General features: G+C 27.5%; 1 protein-coding gene across 14 annotated transcripts in view; it reads right to left on the bottom strand.

The window, feature by feature from the left end:
• The window catches only part of LOC107438072 (uncharacterized), a 93,401-nt gene extending 77,329 nt beyond the window's left edge, over positions 1 to 16,072 (bottom strand). For 13 of the 14 annotated variants that reach the window (XM_087163722.1, XM_087163726.1, XM_087163725.1 and 10 more), the window contains exons 1-7: positions 15,849 to 16,072; positions 11,635 to 11,707; positions 9,400 to 9,427; positions 8,573 to 8,614; positions 7,521 to 7,600; positions 7,314 to 7,357; positions 3,708 to 3,804 (exon numbers count right to left, since the gene is read on the bottom strand). In XM_087163722.1, coding sequence (XP_087019848.1) covers positions 3,708 to 3,804; positions 7,314 to 7,357; positions 7,521 to 7,600; positions 8,573 to 8,614; positions 9,400 to 9,427; positions 11,635 to 11,705 — 362 coding nt within the window. In that variant the 5' untranslated portion in view covers positions 11,706 to 11,707; positions 15,849 to 16,072. Of the gene's footprint in view, positions 1 to 3,707; positions 3,805 to 7,313; positions 7,358 to 7,520; positions 7,601 to 8,572; positions 8,615 to 9,399; positions 9,428 to 11,634; positions 11,708 to 15,844 lie in introns of all 14 variants that reach the window. The other variant, XM_087163723.1, reaches the window with a different exon arrangement.
• Between the last annotated feature and the right edge of the window lie 2,279 nt (positions 16,073 to 18,351).

Raw genomic sequence — 18,351 nt, 5'->3', positions numbered from 1 at the left:
ATAAGCCATAGCCCCTTTAGTTATCGCTTTTTATTTTTTTCCATCCTGATTTTGTATGAATGCTTTTATGAATTATCCATCCTGAAGGGGTAAAAATACAAATTTATTGCAACACCGTAGGCTACAATATTTTTTTTCAGTGACCCTCTTCTAAAAAATAAACTGAATATAATAGTAGAATGATATATTAAATAGCTCGTAAGCTTAAAAGACTGATTTGATTATTAATTAAAAAATATTTAAGGAGGCAAAATACATTTAATGTATACACTTTAACTTGGAAATATGTGAATTTCAAAGAATTCTTCTTCCACGTGAATCTTTCCATCATAAATAAGGATTTTGAAAGGTCAAAATTTTAATTTGGGCAATTTAATAAAAATTCCACTTTAAAGAGTCTCTTTCTAAATTGATATACTTTTATAATTAAACTATTTTTTTTAAAAAAAATATGGGAGAAAATGATTGGTTTTTTTATTTAATTCAAGCTGCCACATTGTTTTTACTCCTCATGTTGCAGTTTCAAAAAAGAAAGCAACAAAAAAAAGTGGTCACTCAGAAAAAATAAGGTGGAAGCAGATTTCAGTAGCCAGATGTAAACATCAAAAAATTTAAAAAAATCTTTTGCTACAAGAGGAAGAATCAAAGCAAGAAAGATAAATATTAATACAACAAACAGAGTGTAGTAGTATTGATACCACATATGAATATTTGTTCAGGATGCGCAGCCAAATTTTGCAACAAAAAATAAATACCTTTTAAGCACTTTAAAAAAATATTATAATTAGGATATGTGCACTAATAATTTGTTTCCCTTCATATTGTTGAAAGTTCTTCAAATATATATATATGTTAAGAAAATGAAAAATAGTTTTCTTAAGTTCATATCATAATAAAATAAGTAGTTTCTGCAAAGAATTCTTTTCGTGATTATATTCACCACAAGAACAATTTATGCACAATTTTAAATACATTCAATGTCTTAAATTTGTAATTACTTTACACAATTACCTATATAAAAAAATTTATTCAAAATTTTAAATAATTAATTTAACTATTATTTAAAAAGATTATCTCTCTTGCTCATGAGAATGCTCGAATCCAGCTCAGAATTTGAACCAGCAAGTATTTCATACAATGATTGGCGCTTTCAGACGCTACGGACCGATGGTATGATGAAATAGATTGTGGTTCAATGAATTATGAAAATGTTGAATAGAACAATGTGAAAACCACGCTTTTTGCATAATAACAATTGATATGCATAATATCAATTGATTGTAAAGAAACAAATTTCATTTTGGAAAAGGGAGAATTAAGCACTTTTTAAAAACATCCAATGAAAAAAGCACCTTTAAGGGCTTTTAAAAAACGAAAATGACAAATAAGTACCTTTAAGCACTTTTTAAAAACACTACGCACCCTGTTGTTAATCACATAAATATATTTTATTACATATAACCTTAGCAAATTAACATACATATGCTAAATATTTGGAACTCAATATCATTAGGTTTATTTAATATGGTGTATCTTTGTTAAATTAATAATTTTTAATTAAGAATAATGGTTGTGATTTAATTACTACCTATTTAATGTAATTCAGATTGTATAAACTAAGCCATTTTGCATTTTGTTTTATATATTACTTCCACAATATTTGGTTTATATATTTTAAAGAATTGCTTATTATTTAAATAATTGTATATTAGAATATTAATTTTATTTTGAATGGTTAATATATATTCTTAGTTTAATTCTTATTAAGAAAATGTAACAATATTCTTATTTTATTTCACAAATTGTTCCTTGGCATTTCCTAGTTAGTCAATGCAAGGTGCGTAGCCACATTTTTAAACAAAAAATAAGCACCTTTGACGCACTTTTCAAGCACTCAAAAAAAAATTTAAGCACTTTAAAAAAAAAAGCATAATTAGGTAGAGTTGACTATTTTTTGACAATTGACGGTTTTATCTGTCATGTCAAAAAAAAAAAAAAAAAACTTTTGACATAGTTTTTGACAATTGTCAAAAACTCAAAATTTTTGGGGTAAGGATAATTATTACCTATTATAAATATGAAGTATTTTTAAATTATCAATTCAAAACTAACTGAATCCTGAAATTGAGAATCTCTTGCAAAATGAAGCAGAGTTGCACATGAGAGGGCAAAAATCCTACCCACTTAATCCTGCTCAGTATACGCACATGCGGACCCGTAAGTATTTCATCAAACATGTAAAACGAATGGCATTTTCATAAGCTACAGACCAACAGCTACATACCGTATATTCCGGCGCATAACGCGCTCCGGCGTATAACGCGCACCCGTAATTTCTAATTACTTTTTTAAATTTTAAGATATACTCTTCGTATAACGCGCACGAAAATTTGGATTGTACATGTGCAATATCTCATCTTTCAAGATCGTAAATAAAAAGTATTTTTCCCTATCTTTTGAAAAAATGAAAAAACAGAATTTGGCATGCATGTGAGGGCTAGAATTGAAAGAGCAATAATGTGATTCTGGATGGACAGAAATGGTGCTAAATTGTGGGTAAAAAACATCTGGCAAATCCGTCCAGGTTGCGTAAGAAAACCAGAAAGCCTTTTAGAGTGGGACATGTTTTGGTCCCACCTTACAGATAATACAATAAGTTGTAATTATAATACAAAAAAATTTTAATAATTGTAATTGATAGCGGAAGACGAATATAATGAACTATTTATGTAATAACGAAAATCAATGAAGTATATAGGTAAAGGTATGCTATTTCTTTAAAATAAAAGTATTTTTCCATATTTAAATTTTTTTAATCTATAATTTTTTATATTCGGCGTATACCGCGCACCCGTAAATTCCAATGTTATTTTTGTATTAAAAGTGCGCGTTATACGCCGGAATATACGGTAATTCGTAAAGAAAAAATATCTCGTTTTGGAAAAGAGAAAATGCACCTTTTAAAAACACCCTATGAAAAAAGTACCTTTAAGGGATTTTAAAAAATGAAAATCGAAAATAAGCACCTTTAAACACTTTTTAAAAACGCTACGCACCCTGTAATGATTTACTTTGATGTTGCTTTTGTATTGTTACCATCTTAAACCAAGTATCCTTTTCTTCTGGGTATAACCTTGTGCTTTTTTAAGTATGAAAATCCTTTCATCACCTGTTTAAGATTAACTGTAATTTAGCTGTCAACAGTTCCCCCAAAACTGTTCACACCTGCAGTCCATCTCTGACCTTTAGATAACTTAAATTATTTCTCCATTAAAAACTTAAGTACTTATATTTAGTTTTCAACTTGATGTGTTCTGCCAGACCTTGCGGCACTCGCTTTGTTTCTACCCTATACTTTAAATAAATTTAATTGTTCTAAATTCTGTTTTCTATTTTATCTTTTCAGCCATTTAATCTATAACCTTTTTACAAGAATTTTTAATACCCTCACCATACAGAGTATGTGAAAAAAAAAACTTAAAAAAGTTATTTTGATTTCAGTTGGTTCAGACAGCTGTCGCTAAAGAATAATAAATCAGAGTGCTGCCATTGAAAAAGATAAATGGGACATTTATATTATTTTAAATAAAGAAAAATTTAGTAAAAATGATTGTGGAAACGTAAATACTGTAGCTGGCATTATAAGATCTAGGAGAATCACTGCTTTTAAAATTTTGAAGATAAAAAAAAGTGAAAATTAAGCTTACCTAAAAGAATTTATATCAACATTTTCTTTATCCTCCTTATCTGAGTTGAAATTAGGAAAATGAATGCTGAAAGAAGAGTCTTTCGAAGATTCTACAGCTAAAAATAAATCATAAAGAAAAAAGATATACATAAACATCTTATAAAAAAAATTATAAAAACTATTACAAAAAGATATTTATGCAACAACTGTACTCTATTATTTCAATCATATAAGCATGCACTGAAGAACGGTGACTATTTGATGACTAAATATCAAACATATCTACAGTACAGAACCTGTTATCCGGAAATCAGAAAACCTTAACGAAATTCTATAAATTTTCCGCCATTTTTTTAAAACATGTTTTTTTTCCTCATAAGATTTTAGGATTCTTCTTTTTTTTTTTTCCAAAGATATTTACCTTACCATCATTTTGGAAATAATCATTAGTGTATTACTTCATCGTTTTTTTCTTTTTAAGATTATTTCCAAATATTTCTCTTTTTTTTTTTTAGTTGGGTTTAACAATAAAAAAACGGCTTTTTGTAGCAACTCAGAAAACCAGAAAAATCAGTTATCCGGAATAGCTATGGTCTCGATCGTTCCGGATAATCGGTTCCCTACTGTATTATCTTTTTATTCCTATATTAGTCTGTATCAGAAAGCGGATGAGGAAATTAATGGTAAATTTTTGGATTTTATTTACTTGACATTGGGAATCCTAGGCTTAGAATATACTTAATTCCAACATATGAGTCGTGTGTTTTGAACAATTTAGTGATATTTAATGTTAAAAACATATTAAATAAAACAGCATCTAAATCTGGTAAATCTATGACTGAATAACTGAAATGTATACAGAAGACAAGTTAACTTAACAATGTAATGATTTTCAAACCAAGTTAGCTTAGAGCTTTGGTTATTTGGTTTTAAAACCAAGAAGAATCTGATGTAAGCCGATTACTATTGCTGCAAAAAAAATCTGAAATCTGGTTGCTAGAAAACTGCAATTAAATCTAAAACAATAAGGTACAGAAAAAAAATTAACACCAATTTTCGTTTAATAAAAACTTAAATTATATTTAATGCAAACAAAATTTTAAAATTAAATAAAATGGATTTTCTTCCAAGATTATGGACAATATATTTAAAAAATAAAATAAATTCTACATTTGGCACATCAATGAACCAACCAATCTTAATTAACCGAAAAATCTATATAAACCAATGATTTAAAAAAAATTGATTTTCTAAAAATAAAAATTAAGTTTTTAAACTAATAAAAAAAAAATTATTTATTCACTACAGTAAAGGTTGGATTATCCAAAATCTGTGAAAATCTGCAGAATCTAGAAAGGTAAAAATCTTGAATTGTTATATCCTACCTTAATTATAAAAACAAGTTAATTAAAATTGCCCCCCCATAAAAATTAATAACAATTAAAGGCGGCCATCTATATTTTTTCTTTTTTACAGAAAAGTCCCGCAGTGGACTGATCATAAAGACACGGTTCCCAGTAGAACACAGAAGCCAAGCATCACTGGGTGCGGTCAGCCAGCGAGTGAGTGACCACTTTGATCAGCCTGCATAGGAACTGAGGGTGAGGGGCATCAGTCCTCAATTATCGTTTCTAGTGCAAAGGGCTCGACTTCACACACAGGTCGTCGGGCTACCAAAGCACCCCTGCTCATACCCTCTGCAGAGGATCAAAATTGCAATGGTATGTCTTCAGATCATCCTCGGGGATGTTTACCAGACCGTCGCCAATGGCCCATTGCGTAGCTCTAGTCCGACCTAAATAAAGTACCTACCTACCGTCTTGAAGAAAAATAAATAAATAAAAATATGGAGGAAAAATCTTTATTCTTTTAATGTAGATTACCTGTGAAAAATTACCTGATTCCGTTTACCTGTGAAAAACTCCATTTTCAATATATTTATGTATTTACTGGAAAAATACATAGCATAACAATAAAAGCCAAAGGTTCAGAAACATAAGAGTTGGAAAATTGGAGAAAAATAATAAATAAAAAAAGGGAAAAACTATTATATTCATCCCAAAAATAATAAAGATATATAACAGATTGAATAATAGGTACATATTAAGAAAAAATTAAACTGAAATTGCTAAATGGAAAAAACGTGAGAAAAACAGAAAGAAAAAAAAAAAAAAAAAAAAACAATATCATTTGAATTTTTTCTTTAATATCATTTGCCTAACTTTTTTTTCAGCCTAACTTACATTTTAAACGTATCACCAATTATTTTTCAGAAAAAAAAAAATTCTTCTATGCCATAATCAAAGCCAAAATTTATCAGACTGAGTGTCATCGCTCCCTGCTTACTCGCCAGCCTTTCAAACTGATGATCCATAGATTTCCTTATTTTTGAACAGTTTTGACTAAAATTCCATTCTTCTCTGACAATTCCAGACACTGAAAAGAGCTTTTCCTAGCTATCTCTGACAATAAATTAAATATTTGACTTTCGTTTTATAAATTTTGTTTCATCATTCTTTTCTGCCAATCTCAGTTTATTATACTATAGCATTTATAAAAAAGAGATTGGGGAAAATGTTTTTTTTTAATTATTATCAGATTAAGAGTAAGGCTCCCAAAGGTTTTCCTCAAATATTTTTAACAATAAAATAATGCATTTAACAACTTTGGAAAAGGTAATAAAATGAAATACAAGTCTGTTTTTAAGTATTTTTAAAATTAATTATAAAATATATAATTAATTAAAATTATGTATTTTTAAAATTAAACAGGGTACGTAGCCAAATTGTTCAACAATAAATAAGCACTTTTCAAGCACTCAAAAAATATTTTTAAGCACTTTAAAAAAATATAATTAGGTAGAGTTGGAAAGTTTTTGACAATTGACAGTTTTATCTTGTTTTAATCGTCGTGTCAAAAAAGAAACCTTATGGCATTGTTTTTGACAATTGCCAAAAATCATGTAAAATGAATGGCGTTTTCATACGCTACGGACTGACAATACGTCGAAATAGATTGGGGTTGAATTAATTGAAAAAACGTTGAATAGAACAGTGTGAACTGAGTCTTTTGCATAATTCGCAGCGAAAATCAAAAACGAAAAATATCATTTTGAAAAAGGGAAGATTCAGCACTTTTTAAAAATATCCAATGAAAAAAGCACCTTTAAGGGCTTTTAAAAAACGAAAATGAAAAATAAGCACCTTTAAGCACTTTTTAAAAACGCTATGCACCCTGTTAAATTAAACAGTGCTTAAAAAAAATTAAACGATTAAAAAAAAGTGATTAGGATCATACTGAAAAATTTTCTTGACACAAGTTAATCAAAAATAACGATATTTCTCACAAATCTAAAAACTGATTAACATGTATGGGTATAATTTTGTCAGAAATTTTATTTAAAATGTTTGGAAAGAAATTGATGAATACAATAAGTATTCATCATCAGTTTATTTGGTAAGACTGAAAATGATTAAAAACTAATTTAATATTCTATACTAAACTAATATTTAATTCTTCATCATTTACCCAATTGAACTGTTGAGTTTGATCACAGAGGAAGAAGCCACTTGACGATAAAATATCATAAGAATAAATTTCACAATCATAACAATAAAATAATTACCATTTCTTCCAGGAATGTCGTAAATATTTCCAGTATTTAATTCCCTAAAAAAGACAAAGAACACAATTATTGCCAAAAGAAACAAATATTAAGGTACATATTGAATTAAAATTCTAACAGATTTAAACAAAAGAATGAATAAATAGATAAAAAAATTCCATGAAATAATGCTTCATAAATAAAACTACACATAATAAGTGCACCTACTTGACTTGAAAAGTATCTGCAAAACTAACTCTTCTTTTAAGATTTTGACTCTTTCTACCATACCTTACATCATATTCATCCTACATTAAAAAAGATTAAAGAAACTAAGCAACAATTAAAATGGTAGGTTGGCCTATGTTATTTTTAAAAAATAACTAAAAATCAAAAGGTATATTGGGTATAGTTTGAATCCTTTGAAGTTATGCGTTTTTGGCTACTAATGAATTATACCTATAGTACCAAGGAGTTTAACCTGAGTATTCTCACCCCTCTGCACATTACTGATAGATTTAAGAAGACGCCATGCCACGGTATAAACTTTTTGCCATAAATTTTCGTTCACCTCCATTACATATTTAGCATTTAAAAGAAAGAAAAAGTGAGTTCAGGTTAACCTAGAGTAAGCCATGAAGTTTTAATTGCAGAAAAAAATTTTTAATATAACAAAATGCAAGAAAATTATTGAAAGAGAATTTCTCCATTGTGTAATTCTAAGTTATATTCTCACAACAAATTTTCATTTTGATATTTTAAAAAGTTCTTTTTCAGTAGTTCATTTTCTGGCTTACTCTAGGTACGTTTGAACTCACTTTTTCTATACTTTAAATTATATGGAAGTGGAGAAGAATTTTCAATACACAGTTCTTCACGTGGTATGACGTCTTCTTAAGGTTTATCTGCGAACGAAGTCTTTTAGCAAAAGTTCTCCGGTTATATTTTTATAAAAATCTTCACCAAAATGAAGAAATTTAAAAAAAAATTCATTTGAAAATCTGTTGCTGTAAAAAAAAACTTGCTAAATAAATTTAAAACTTGAACTTTTGTTTAAATTATTTAATAATAAACAGCTTTTGTACTAATTAAAAACGTACCATATAACATTAAAGGGCAATAAATCCATGTAAATGATTCAGTAAAAGCATTAGGAAATTAAAGAATAATTAAAAAAAATTTATACAAAAATAGAAATTAATAATTTATTAGACTTCACTAAAATACAATGACAATACATAATAAACATATAAATTAACAAGAACAAAATTTTAACTTACATCACAGATATCAAGGTTTGGGATTTTTGCTTGCTTTAAAATCTAAAAATAAAAATAAATTGATAGAGGAAAAAATATATACATATATATTTAGAAATACATGATTCAAACTAATTTCAATCATTTGAAAAACAAAATTATATAAAAAAGAATAATGAAAAGATTAACAAATTCAACTTAATTTTGTAACAAAATTATAGATAGTAATAAATTCCGAATCAAACCTTATCAGGAAATTAATACTTTAAATTTACGTATGAAACAAATTTTTCTTATTTTCTAAACATTATTTTAGAAATTTTATACTTAAACAATAATAAATTAATTTGTACGAGATTAATGAAAAAGTATCATACATAACATATAATTTTTCAAATACAGTTGAGCTTCATAAAAATGAATTCAAAGGGTAGGTGAAGGCTTATGGTCATTTTAAGATATTTATATTCTTTTATCATAGAGAAAACATCAAAACATTTATTTTGTGACTCCTCAACGATTTTTGGTATTTTTAATGAGTGTGCAGACAGAATCACTGGAAATTAGTGACTTAAGAATAAAAGGCACTACTATTAAAGAAAGTAATATATATTTTAAAATTTTGAAAAAATGAACTATAAGTTGTAATAGGATTTATTGCGATCATGAGTTTTTTTTAAATTATATGTAACATTTATTATTACTCTAACAGAAAGCAATCTGTTTTAAAAGTTAGAAGAAATGATCTCACAGTTGTAACACCATTTATTGTGGTCATATGTTCTTTTTAATTAATTATATGTAACATTCATAATTACTCCAAAATAAAGAATGCAAAATATACTTACAGATGACCTTTTTCCTCTCCTCTCATGACTAAAATAAAAAATGCTTGAAATGTTAGATAATTATTTAGACATTTATACATAAAAAATGTATAGTTAATATTTTACAAAATAATTAATTGATATCAGTGGTTAAAGAAATATGATATGTATGTCCGGTTATAAAAATTGTGGAAAAAAAAGAGAAAAAAAAACTGGTAAAAAAAACAGGTTAAAATGTAATAAATTACAGTTTAACCTTTTTTTCCTTAGAGGAAGAGACAACAATATGTTGTTAAATAAAAGCATAAATCGAAAATAAAGGGTGAGGAAAATTATAACATAACTTTTTATTCCCTAAAGTATCTACTGGCAAACGGACATTTTTAATGGCACTTTATTAATATTTCATACAACATTGAAGCAATTAAAAAACTTTTTTTTAATTCCTTTTCAACTATAATTTGAATTGAGCAGATTGTGCAATGAATATCTTTTATTTTATTATTATTCTTTTAAATCGAAAAATTCAAAAAAACATTTTTATCAAAATAGTGTTATTTGGGATTTTGCAAGTAGCCATTTTCTACTTATTATTGATTAAGATTTTAAGTATTTTTTAAATACCAAATAATTTAAACTTTTCCATTTTGGATTAAACCAACTTGTTTTTTTTTTTGAAGCAAAGACTAATTATTGTATTATTAAAAGTATTTTCATTAAAAAAAAAATCTATTTAAAAAAAAAAAAAAACACGATTTTTATAAACTTTGCCTTTAAGTTATTAAACATATAGAGAGAAAGATCATGAAAACCTTTAAAGTTTACTCTATAACAATAGGCCCTTAATCTGTAAGCAATCATCACAGAAGATATTTGTTAGCACTGCGGTTTGGGCAAGTAGTGAAGCCAGAAAAATCCTCTGGAGAGGTTTTAAATTTGAAGGCTTTAATTTCCATAAATTAAGAATTATGATAATTTAGGTAGGTTTATTTTCAGAGTTCAAAAAACTACTTTTAATTGTATTATTAAATAACAAACATCTTAATTAAAAATCATTGTACACATTATTTGTTTAAAAATTTTTTTTTTATTAAAATACAACAGATAAAATCGGCAAAAATAAAAAATTTCATCGCCAAATATATCATGAATAAAACTTCTGATTACTTTCCAACTAGCTAGAAAGTACTCACATTTAAATTGGTGTTCTGTGCTGAATGACAAAACAAGTTTTAGTTGATTTCTGAATGCTAAAAGTAGAATTTATTGTTGTATTATTGCCAAAGGAAATTATCATCTGTCCTCTTTGAGAGTAACTAGAGTTCACATATTTTAACTGAAGCTCTGTAGCTGATAATAACACTCATTTCATGATGGTTACTAGCAAAATTTATAACCAAAAGAAATTTATCCAATCAAGATTTCAATTACTTTCCAACTAACTAGAATTGTTAAGTCTCAACGGGAGTTCTGTGCTCGATGATAATATATATTTTACCATCATTTTATTTCCACTTTGAATTTATGTTAAATTGAAAATTCAACCTTCTCCTAACTAGCTAGAGTGTTAAATCTCAACTGGACTGGAATATTATGCTTGATGACAAAACAAGTTTAAATCGTTTTCAGAGAGCAGACAGCAGAATTTCTGTTAAAACTGAATTTATCATTAACAGGGGGAAATTCCCATTTTGAGAGACAAGAGTGACTCTTGAGGATTTTTTGTGGATAATTAAATTATATATAAGTTATTAAAAAATATGATTTGTGCAAACAAACATTTTTTTAAAGTCTAATCAATAATAAAATGAAGTTTACTAAGCATCTGCTATTCTGAGCATTTCAAGATTTAAATTGAAAATATAAGTTTTGTGATCGTGTCACGTTATAGTATAAAATAAGTGACAAGTCCAATTTTATGATTCGTAAAAAGTGTATTTTGAGAGTAAAATAAGTTGTAAAAGTTCTATTTTATTAATAAAATATGTTAAGTATCTGTCAATGTGCCTAAATTTTTTCTAAAATTACTTTTCAGGCGTAAGAAATGGCGATTATTAGCTCTTAATGGTTTTTAGAAATGGTTAGAAATGGTTTTTATTAGCTCTTAATCAGTGCGCATGATGTGTACCATACAAACTAAACAAAGTTCAGATAAATTGTTAGCTTAAACAACAACAAAACAAAAAACTTGCGTACATATTTACTAACACAAATACTATTCCTAACAAAAATTTAAAAACAAAATTTTATATTTACTTGGCTTGAAGAAACTCTGTATCAAAAACTTCATCAATCCACTCAGTATCTGGTATTCTTTTTCTCTCCATAGCTGGAAAATATGTTAGTTATTAAACTCAAAATCAAATATGAATAAAAAATTAAATTACTGATGATGCTGACAGAAATGACAAAAACAATAAAAAAAAATTTCTGATGATAGTAAAAATGTATTTATCTTCATGGGAAAAATAAGTTTGTTATTCTTTAACTTCTTTTGTCTTTGCATCACTTTTGGTGTACTTGATGCAAGCTATCTGAGAAGCAGCTAGTAATTAAAAAAAAAAAACTTTCTTTTTAAAAAAATTTTTTACCAGATCACAAATATAAAACAATGTTTCTTTTCTTTGTAAAAATTGTCTACATTGTTTATTAAAGAGTTAAAAAAAAATAGAAGCTTCTGAAAAGTGGTGATCTGGATACATGACTTGTAGGACTTAGCAATGAATCAATGCATCGGAAAATATTCATGTTATGTAGTCAATGCCAATCTGATGTTTGGATTGGCAATTTTTTGAAACATCGGAAATTGTGATTTATCGAAATGTGTATGATATTTCCCAATGTATCGTTGACTACATATGCAGTGTTTTCACTACAGAGCGGGAATCTCGCATATTTTTTTTTATTTCTCGGATTAAAAAATTATTACTGTGAGAAATTTGCGAATTCTATAAATCAGTTTCAAAATTCGCAAATTTCTTGCATTTTGGAAAAAGCTTCGAATTACGCCATTTAGAATAAAATCCGTTTCACTCTTCTTTCTGGATCTTTCATTATTTTCAACATTTGCCCTGTTACCTCGCTTCCCTATTTACCAGTATTGTTCAGAGCCTTTTTCGAACAACAGAACACAACCCCTTCGAACCACGTAACCGCTTTCAGAACACATTTCTCTGCAACCATGTGTTTAACGTTGGTAAGGTTCTTTCATGTAAGACGTTCACATTTTTTATGCACTAATGTAAGATGGAGAAACACCTAGTAAAGGCAAAATCTTTTATGATGATGCAACAAAAATATTCATTGCTTTAAAAAATAGAAGATGTTAAAAATGTATTATCATAAAAGAGATTTTTTTTTTTCAAGTCTATTTGTCTTTTTTTTTTTTTAGTTTATAGAAATCTCACTTAACTTTCTGAAATTTCACCCATTTTTTTTCTATGATGAAAACACTGATATGTGACGTTGAGCATTGTCCCCAATAGAACTACGATGGTATCAAGTGAGTGCAAATATGATATTGATGTCTGCAAGCTCACACAAAGAGCTTTTTCCTCCGTAAGTGTACAGTGATAGTTGCGGCGATGATCGCTATCTTTCCTCATTACATTGTGACTCACATTTTGCTGATATGATGAATCCGAATGTGATTGAGAATCGGAGTGTTGTTGAATTTTACAGTTATGAAAGTTTTTTCTTTTAATTGTGCAAATCCTGCTGATTTTTTAAAAATCAATCCAGCCGTTAATTGATTTTTAACCGCTATTTTGCAAACATCCACATCTTTAAATCTTGAAAAATAATTATCTTGATAGAAAATTAAAAAAATGTAACTTACTAATTACAAATTTTGTTAATAATTTACTTTTATTCTAAGATTCGTTTTACTTTCTTAAGAATTCTTTTTTCTTTTAATATTGACAGAAATGAACTAAATTTAAGATGGAGAGAGGTCTAGCTCAGATTGAATTTATTTCAAGAACACAATTGCTTTAATAGATCAATCAATCAAAAAAAGCAAAAATTCAAATTTAGGTAGTAATAAATGTAAAACATTAATGTGCCGAAACATCACGATGCATCTAAATATTAGTGGCGTGACAATATGTGCTAAAATCTTAGCATTGTTACAATCTTAACATCGCTCAGTCCTAGTTATTTGTTATTTCATATTATTCAGTCTTCAATGATTATTATTCCACCTATACTGAAGTGTCATTCTAGCTGATCTAATAATTTTAATTTTTTGAGGAAAATTGATGTGGAAATTTTGATTATAGGGTGACCTGGGGTAATTCTTGATCAAAAAATGCAAACATCTATTTTGTAAGAAAACTTTTCAAGATAGAATTATAACATTCACTGGACGTTTGAGGGTATATGAGATGAGTTCTAGGCTACCTTGTTTTGTTTGAAAATCTAATTAGAATTTAAAATATTTTAAATTTTTAGTGATCAGGAATTACCCCTTCTCTTGATCCTTTCTGGGGTAATTCCTGATCACTTCTGGGATAATTACTGATCACCAGTTTTAATCATACTGTTTAAAAATAATTATACAGTGGTAATTAACAAATAAGACAACAAGATCAAACAAATGAACCAAAAATATATGTTTAAGCAGCTAATAAAACAATTTATTTAAAAAGCAAAAATAAAGGTTAACACTTTAAATTTTCCAAAAATCTTTGTATCGTGCCATACATTTTAGGCAAGCAGCCAACTCATTCTCATGTTCTGCTGAAATATAAGAAAGAGTTTTCACATGCGTTACTTTTGCTGGATTTTGTAACTTCATTAAGGGAGAGTGTAAAGTTAAGTAAGGTATGTCAACAGCTCTGGCAGCAGATCTCACACTGGAATATTCATTTTCAATCAGTAAAAGAAATTTATTAATTAAGAAATTTTAATTACTAGAACTAATTTTGCTTTCTAGAACCTTAGTATCCTTTTTAGGCTTATAATTTCTCACCACATAAATATTAGGCTAAATTATAAACTTAAAAATTATTCTAACAACGTACACACATAAAATTAAGATAGAAGCAAGGTACGACAAATCGGAACACACTTGTCTAGCATACGGTTAAAAACAAATTTTGTGATTAAATTGAGTTAATATATATTTTATAGTCGTTCCACTTGATAAATATGAACTGTTACTTAAGAAAAGACAATTAGCTATTTATTAGCTTATTTGAATACTATTTATGAAAAGAAATGACAATGATCAGGAATTACCCCAGTGATCAATAATTACCCCGTCTGTAGGGGCAACATTTGATATAGTTTCCTATAATCAATTATAATGTTTACAGTAGATGTGAAACAATTAAACAAGAGCTTACACTATTTTCATATCAAAGAAAAAGAAAGTAACTTGAATTATTTATTATTAAGAGAAGGAGGGAGATCTTTGCAGAAATGTGCACTTTTTGAAACCCATCTTTGAAATGGAAAATACAGAATGCAGTTTAAAAGATACTTATTTTGTTAGATTAAACAAAAAAACTATTATTAAGTAAATGTAGTTATACCTTAGTAAAGTGTACAAGCATTTTTGTTCATGTCTCAAATTTAGAAAAAAATTATTTTTTTAAAATAAAACTTAGGTGATCATTATTTACCCCACAAACAGAGTGATCGTGAATTACCCCGGGTCTTTGATGAATTATAATTTAATCAAACACAAATTAAATTTTTTTCAACCATAAAATATTAATTTTTTATGAACTAGAACATAAAATTGAAGATTTGTAATATTTTAAATGGGGCCTTGCTTTTAATAGAAAAAGAATCCTTAGTCTAGCATAACACTGTTACATCATTCATGATATAAAACTGTTAGAAAGTTTACTTTACAATGTATGTTTGGTCAGGAAAAAAAACAACAAATAACAAATTTATCCACTGGTTAGTTATTATTAAAGTAAAAAACTTAGACCTTTAAAATCCTGTTATTTCCCATAATACATAAAAATTACTCTTAATATACCTACATTGTGGTTCATATAAAAGTATCATTCATAATTTTCATACATTATCATTTATATATAGTATTCATTAAAATTTTGCTACTTCTCAAAAAGACACATAACACCTTCAGAGTTTTTAAAAAATAAAAAAATTAAAATAAGCACTAAAAATTTAACAAATTTTTTATGGGAAACAAAATATAGCTTTATTATAAAAAATTATGCCTGTGTATAATATTAGTAGAATAAAAGAAGTATAATGTTTCGCTCGTATGTTTACGAAAAGTAGCAGTTTTTATTATTTATGAAACAGTTCATTTTAATAAAGCATATTAAAGCATGATTATTACAGTAAATTTACGGAAGAAAATTTCTTAAAAATTTAATTGCCGCGTTCTCGAACAAACAAACAAGTACTTCAAAAAGATGGTTATAAAGCTACAATAAACAAATATTAATGTTTATGAATATGAATAGAGCACCATACTTACGTACCGATTAATACACAAATAATTTATGAGATTACTTTAAAATTTATAAAATACTTTATTTTAAAATTTTCATTTTGAATAGATTTTCGTTATTCAAAACTTCAAAACAAACGCAAAGATTAACGAAAATTTCTAAACCAATCAAAACTTTTAAAACTTTTTTGTTTATTTTTGTGGCAACGTTTTCGAAATTACAAATGGTTACTTTTTTTAAGCAAACACAACAACTTTGACTAATATTCACAAATCACGTGACGCAGGGAAATGGCTTTTTTTTTTTTTTTTTGAAGAGCCATTCTCACTGCACATGATTGACATCTTTGTTGTCGTTGAGGAAGAATGTGAACATAAGCGCTCGTAAAAACGTTTCAAACGTTCGAATAGAATGTTTTTTACCCTAGAGATGAATGGAATTTCCAATTTTAGAAAATTTTTTGATTCTTTAACCACATATTTTATGGACATATTTCATAGTATAGCGATAGCAGCGCTCGAATACGTCATCTGGGAAGAAGACCTTTCCATGTTTTGACACTCACCCTTTTCCTCTCCTCGTCTTTTCAGTTGCATAGGAATGCACTACGATATTTTCCCCTATCTATACTTAATATTTTCTGAATTTCATTGTGAAAAGTACTTTTTTAAATTTCATTGACATTTTTTTAGAACTATACTAAATATAGTTTATAATTCTATATGGCAATTTAAGAGATTTTAATTTATTTGAAAATCATGACAGAAACTAACGTACTTCCTTCTTCTATGACTTTCCACACATTAATGATGAAAGCATGCAAAGTTGCGAAGTATTGCTAGGCAGAGCGTTCTGCTGTACGACATCTGTAGCCCATTTTGATCGCAAATAGAAGAAAAATATTAAATAATTTAGTTTCTTGCTCTCTTGTTTTAAAATAAAACGCGTAAATTTTATTGATTCAAAATTTTTTTTATTCTTGAGCACATATCTATTCGTGATCGCAACGTGTGAATACGCCAGCTAGTGGGGCGGAAATTCGCAGTTTTCATTCAGTTTCATCAGAATAACTGCATAGGTGGGACGTTTGCTTACCACCAGTAAATAGAAAACGAGAAGGAAGAAAACTCTAAGAAAAAAAACTGAAGAACTTGACAACGAAATCTAAAACATCAGTAAATCTATTTTCGAAACAGGACGCAAACAACATTTCAAGAACATTTTCTCATTTCGCGATCGCAATGCTTGAGGACGGCCTCTAGCGGAGACAGAAAATATCAGGCATTAATTTTTTAAGTTTCATTTTGTTATATCATAATCATTGGCAGAGTCGAACGCATTTTCTAAGTGGCAAATAAGAAGCAAACTTTCCCTAAGGAAAAGGCAGAAGTACTTGAAAAAACTAACCAGAGCATTGGTAAATCTTTTTGAAACAGAACATGCCAAACAATTGAAGATCTATTTCTCAATAATTTTTACCTTTCTAATATTAACAAGCTTGCAACCGATAACTTCCGATTTCGTGATCGCATACTGCTATAGATGTGTGTATTACGGTAAAAAAACAACATTTTTTTTGTCTTCAATTCATTATAAATTAAAGAGAAGTCAGCATTGCTTAGTTTATTCCAATTAATAAATGTGATTTCAGAACATACAGAACTGTAATAGTTATAGAATAGTATATATTTCTGAATCTATATAATTTGGAAAACAACAATAAAGAATCATCCGATTTACTTGAAATAATATCATTTATGTTGACTATTAATAAATTTTTATCGTTTTCTCGGTAAGCATTTTTTAGTTTTGAATGATAATTTCATCTAGAATTCAGCTATTCTATTTTTAAGAATTAAGTTTACAATTCATATCGAGATCTGATTCCTTTCATCCTGCGTGGACGGAAGTGTTATCGGACTGCATAGTATAGGGGTAGCCACGCTCCTTGATAATCGAGCCATTTTTTTAAATTTGAAATTTTTCGAGAGCCGCAATTAAATATGTATTTAAAAGGAACGCAAAAAAGGTATTAAAAAAAAATTTTTTTTTACATAATTTATATTTATTGAAAACATAAAGTACAAAATATGTGTATTACATTTAAATATTAAAAATTAAACACATTTATTTTACTTCTTGATAATTCCTTAAAATTTGGTGAATAATTGGCGACAGAACTTCTCAGTAATTCTTGTATGTTTGGATTTCGCGAATTTTAAAGTGGAATAAAATGATTCACATAAGTACGTTGTTCCGAATATTGAAATTATTCTATAAGCAACCTTTTTTAATTCATGATACTTCGATTCTGGTGCAAATTTCCGAAATTTAGTAATCGACGTCGGCTTATATTTTAATGGTAGAGCTTGATCTTCTTGCATCTGTATTATCTAATTCTCCAGATGCTTTTTGTGTCATAATTATATTGGAAATGGAAAACTCACCTTGAATTGAACAACGTTGCACTTAGTCTTTCATATTTGTTGTCAGTAATTTAAAAAACATTTCGAAACACATACGGAATGATAAT

Source organism: Parasteatoda tepidariorum, chromosome 5 (genome assembly GCF_982258835.1).
Source record: "Parasteatoda tepidariorum strain Cologne lab strain chromosome 5, Ptep-v5.0, whole genome shotgun sequence".
In the NCBI taxonomy this organism is placed as follows: Eukaryota; Metazoa; Arthropoda; class Arachnida; order Araneae; family Theridiidae; genus Parasteatoda; species Parasteatoda tepidariorum.
This window is presented reverse-complemented; position numbering and strand designations above follow the sequence as displayed.